Source organism: Abramis brama (genome assembly GCF_963993115.1).
Source record: "Abramis brama genome assembly, chromosome: 19".
Taxonomy (NCBI): Eukaryota; Metazoa; Chordata; class Actinopteri; order Cypriniformes; family Leuciscidae; genus Abramis; species Abramis brama.
Genome location: NC_139981.1, coordinates 24,165,092 through 24,170,461, shown reverse-complemented (window position 1 = coordinate 24,170,461; position 5,370 = coordinate 24,165,092). Strand labels below are relative to the sequence as shown.

At 39.9% G+C, this 5,370-nt stretch overlaps 1 protein-coding gene across 1 annotated transcript; it reads right to left on the bottom strand.

Moving 5' to 3' along the window:
* Positions 1-446: 446 nt before the first annotated feature.
* cyp1b1 (cytochrome P450, family 1, subfamily B, polypeptide 1) lies at positions 447-4,945 on the bottom strand. Its single transcript, XM_084092922.1, has 2 exons — positions 3,766-4,945; positions 447-2,289 (listed from the first exon to the last, which is right to left on the bottom strand). Exons 1-2 carry the CDS (start codon positions 4,755-4,757, stop codon positions 1,692-1,694), a joined length of 1,590 nt encoding a protein of 529 aa, XP_083949048.1. The 5' UTR covers positions 4,758-4,945; the 3' UTR covers positions 447-1,691.
* Between the last annotated feature and the right edge of the window lie 425 nt (positions 4,946-5,370).

Here is a 5,370-nt window from a genome sequence, read left to right as displayed (position 1 = left end):
GCGGTGTAGTAGTATAGTAGTTTCCTTGGCGAAAGCACTTCTGCCACAGTTCTACTGTTGATCCTACAACAGTGAAGTGTGCTTTCTTTTCTTTACCAGGGATGGGATCTTGGATAGGAGCAGGCGGCTGTTGGTGTATCAGTAATCAGCTGGCTTTATCTGGACTTGTCACGCAATCAAACCGCTAATCAGAGCAGGATGTGCTGGGAAAGCAAGATAAAGCACTTCATAGGGAAGGGTATATCCTACTCACTTTCCTTCTATTTTAAATTCCCAATTGAGTGGCTGCATACAGATATGAAGTGTGTATTAAAGTTAGAATGGTTATTTTTTACTGGTCACTATTTTCCTAGGGTAGTAGGGAGCCACTTGTTTTTATACAACATTAAATCAGCCAGTTTTGTTTTACAGACTCAACATTTTTTGACTATCATACAAGACTGAGTAATGATATTTTGATTTACACATTTATTTACACATTCATATATTATATGTATGCACTACATTTAATCACAAAACTGTAAACTGTATGCAGTTTAGAATTTCAAATGACAGAGCTTAAATGAAGTAGAAAAATATAATATTTCATGTTGGTATCATACGGCCTGGGAACTAAATATTAGCAGTTCAGTAATAAACTTACATATTAATGTTTTGCACAAAAATATATAGTAGACATAACACAGTTCAACAGCCTATTAACATCAAATGGTATTTACAGTACAAAAAGATATTACCGCAAATCAAACATCGCTATTACAATTCAAAATTACATTGCAGCACTGCAGTTAGAAGCGAGAACAAATTAGTCACAACACACACTATACAGTTAGTTAACAAACCCTGAAATTCCCCTTCTGGATTCCCCTAACTAGAAGGGACCCAAGGGACACAAAATGTAGAGGAAGGAGGAGGCTGCGGTGAACACAATGGAAGTGGACTGCGTTAAACCCACCTATGTTTATTTGGTAATTATATAGATTAATGGTAAGAAGTCAGTAATAACAAGGCATCCACCTCAACAATGCTGTAGTGAGAATCAGGAAATAGTATCAAGATGCACAGGGATTAAGAGGAACAATAAAGTGCTGTAAGAGTATACTGTACAAATTTATCATTTTATGAACATTATACAGTGACGTTTACAAAGCAGCACAGGGCTAGTTTGAGCTAAAGGACAACAACTAAACAAGGAAAAAGTACTTTGAGCTCAATGCAGTCATGTAAAATATTAACAGAACATTGTTAAAGTCAACATAAATAGATCAAAGCAATTGTATGTCTGCATGCTATATACAGACTAGGAGAACTAGAATTAGTAATATACAAATCTCTCGACTAAATAATGCTATGCATGTAAATGTCTCAAAACTCTCAGAAATCAAACATGGAAGCTTTCATTTGTATGAATAAAGCAAGCCACCATGTAATGTCCTGTTATGTAGCTTTTGCTTTGCTGCTCTTGCAGAGTATATTATAAATCAGTGCATTGTGTAGTTACAGTAATGCAAGAGTGTTTTTATTCCTGTAGCTCGTTCTGAGCAGGAAAATGTTTTGCCTGAGTATATGAAGTCTTTAAATATATTTATATTTATATTTCACACATGCAGATATGAGATATTCTTCAGTGTTTGTTTTCTTATCCAACCTTCATTTGCCAGAGTATTTAAGTTGTGTGCTTTGATTTCACTTCAAACTTGAGGTCTTTGTCTCTGTTCTGTAGGAGTCTGAGACATTTCTACCATGCTGTCCAGGAGTTCTGTGCTGTCACGGAGTGTGACAGACACTTTAAAGGCTTTGGGCTTAATCGTGAGCCCATACTCACAGTCCATGCTGGGGATACTTTCTGCTGTAAAGCTACACTGATGTAGCAGCAAGGAAGTGAAGAGGAAGAGCTGTATCTTGGACAGGTCTTCTCCAATGCATCTGCGCTTCCCCGCAGAGAAGATCAGCACGTTGGTGGTTAAGTCTTTGTTGAGCGCTCCATCCTCGTCCAGGAATCGCTGTGGGTTGAATACCTCAGGTTGATTCCATTTGGTCGGGTCATGGTTCAAAGACCATTGGTTGATGAAAACTATGGTATCTTTGGGGATGCCATAACCATTGATGGACGTATCCGCGGTCGTGCTGTGGGGGATCGTTACGGGGATGAACGAGGTGAATCGCATGACTTCGTAGATGAAGGCTGTGAAGTATGGAAGATGAGGCTGGTCTGCAATGGTTGGAAGGCGACTGCGATCCACCACTCTGTCTACATCCTCCTGAAGACGTTTCTGGACTTCTGGATACCTGTAATATAAGTGAAGACCTCTTTCAGCATTTTCAACTTTCTGCTGCTTGAGTTCACCCAGTCACCAAGAATTTATTATGGACATTATGGATTTATTATTTATTATGGAGAATTTATGAATGTCGACATTGAAAACACTTGTATTGCAAAGCAGAATAGCTGTTTCATTGAGGATTTAAATGATGTTTTATTAACAAAGTTCGGGAGGAGCACAGGTATTATAATTAACACGAGTGGAGAGCACTCAGCAATCAACGATAAGAGGTGTGTGTATATATATATATATATATATATATATATATATATTCAGCAGTCTCACCTCAATTCATTGACAGTTTAGCAGCATCCCTCCACCACCCCTTCTCCACACTTCTGTTCCTAACCATTTAAATACGGGGGGAGTACTCTGGGTTCGGGCCGAACTCCGAGCTCAGAGCCCCCCCACCGGACAGCACGCCAAATATGCATTAAACTTTACTCCCTCTAATTGTATGTAAGTGTGAACTCGTGAAATGTAATTTGTATCCCATATCTGTTTATAAAATAAGCCTAAAGTCTCATCTGTACTAGTATCCTGCATGAAGCAGTCATTGTGTTGAGTTTCACAGAGTGGCCTACATGTTTAAAAGTGTTAGTGGGTCAGATTTCATGTTGTGTTTCTGTAACCTGCCCTCATTATTTGCTGCCAGTACCTGCACGGAAGAGTTACATAACACACAAAAACTGTGATCCGTCTGTCTCTTGTGGACTCTTGTAAATCTGTAAGTTGTCGTACTGCAAAGCTAGAGTTCACCCAGTAATAAAAATGTTGTCGTCACTTACACACCTTCACGTTGTTCTGAACCTGTATGAGTTTCTTTCTTCTGTTGAACACAAAAGAAGATATTTTAAAGAATGTTGGTAACCAAAGAGTTGATGGTAGCCATTGACTTCCATAGTAGGAAAAAAAAAACATAATATGGAAGTCAATGGCTACTTACTTCCATCAACTGTCTGGTTACCAAAATTCTTCAAAATATCTTCATTTGTGTTCAACAGAAGAAAGAAACTAATACAGGTTTGGAACAACATGAGGGTGAGTAAATGATTGCAAATGTATAACTTTTGGTGAACTATCCTTTTAAAGTGCTGCATAGTTCAGCTAAATAAATAAATAGCAATGCTGTTATAATGTACTAATGTTAGTTTCAAACTGTTTTTTGTTTTTTTTTTCAAAAAAGTTTTTTTTTTTTTTTTTTTAGCAACATAAGGAGATTCATTGCAGCGGCTCTTTTTCATGCAATGAATGTGATTATTGATTGATAGTGTCAAGCAGAGTATATTGAATAAATCATGTTGCTTTTTTCCTTTTTGGAGCTTCACGGTATAAATCATTGTCCACTGAGCAGATTGAACGTCCAGCAATATTTCTTCTTTTGTATTCCCACAAAAGTAGTTGTATGTGATTTAAAAAATAATGTATTTAAAGCATTTACCTGACTAGTAACAGAATGATCCACTGTAGAGCTGTAGATAGAGTGTCTTGACCGGCTCCAAAAATATCTGACATGGTAGATGGCACGAACTCCTCATCCAGAAAGACCCTCGGCCCCCCTGACATCCCTTTATCCATAGCTACGATAAACGCGTCAGTCATGTCACGGACAAGGCTCAATGAAATAGTCTTGCGGTGCTCCACCACTTTGGAATGAATAAACTCGTAAAACTCCACGTTGAGTGCTTTAAACTGGTTAAAGAGAGTTTTGATTGGGTTTGGGAAGTACTGCAGCCAGGGCATCACATCCACGATGCTTCCAGCTCCGACTGTCTTGGTAAACTGATCATTTCTGCCCACCACCTGCTGGAACTCCGCATCATCAAGTGAGTACCGGTTCCCGAAGCACACGGCGCTCATGGTGTTCGCCACAGACACCACCAAATACCGATGCGGTTCGAAGAATTGCTGCTCGCGTGTTTTAGTCAGAAACAAACGGATGAGCTCTCCTATCTCGCACACGATGTGCTTCTCAAAAGTTTGTTTGGTTTGGATGTTGGCTGTGGAGAAATTTCTCACGGTGCTTTGGGCGATCTTTCGACGCAGTTTCCACCGCTGGCTGTAGTTACCGAACGCCAAACTTTTCCCACCGGACACGAACCGGAACGAAGCGAAGTCGGGTCTGCCGGCAAAATCGACAGCTTTTTTTATAAGCGCCACTTTAATCGCGTCTCCGTTCAGAACCACCACGTCTCGGCTGCCAAGTTTGATCTGAAACACGTCGCCGTATTTCTGGGCCATTCGGGTGAAGAAAAAGTGAGGACAGTTACCGAGCTGAGCGGCGTTACCGATGACCGGCCATGGGAACGGACCCGGTAACTGACTCCGACCGGGTCGCCGCCAGAACATGAGCGTTAAACACACCAGCAGAGATAGTAAGGCACTCCGCGACGAAAGCTGGATGAAATCATTCACAGCCGCTAGGAGATCCATTTTTGATATATTTGCAAGCCTCGAAATCAATGCAGAATCACTTTGAAGTGGTCAGACACAATTTACCTGTTGAGCATCAATCACTGTTAAAGTTTCCAGCGCTTGCGGCGTGTCTGAGTGATTCATATGAAATTATAGAGTGGTGATAAAGTTAGTGTTGTGATGGTTGGTCTAAGATGAAATGAGTTTATCCACGAATTGATCCACGACTAAATCACATCACTGAGAGTCTCCTCCTTTACACACACACACACACATGCACGCACCCTCTCTCTCTCTCTCCCTCTCTCTCTACCTCTCCCTCGTTACATATAATGGGCTAAATTTGCGGTGAAACTGTTTAATAAGGCAAAACGTTGTAGCCTTCCAGGGTAAAATAAATTATATTTTATCGTCTAAATCTAGTTATCCACTGAAATGGGTTAATATTTTTTGCTTAATTCAAAGCTGTTACGTTTTTAACATTGTAATGGGGATGCTTTAGTTTTCTCGTGTTTGCAACTTCAGTACCGTGCAAGTCAGAACAGATCGTATAAAGAATGATGATGTGTGCTGAAACTGTGCATCAAAAATAATGTTTGACAGGAAAATATACAGTAGAGTACTTCCTTCA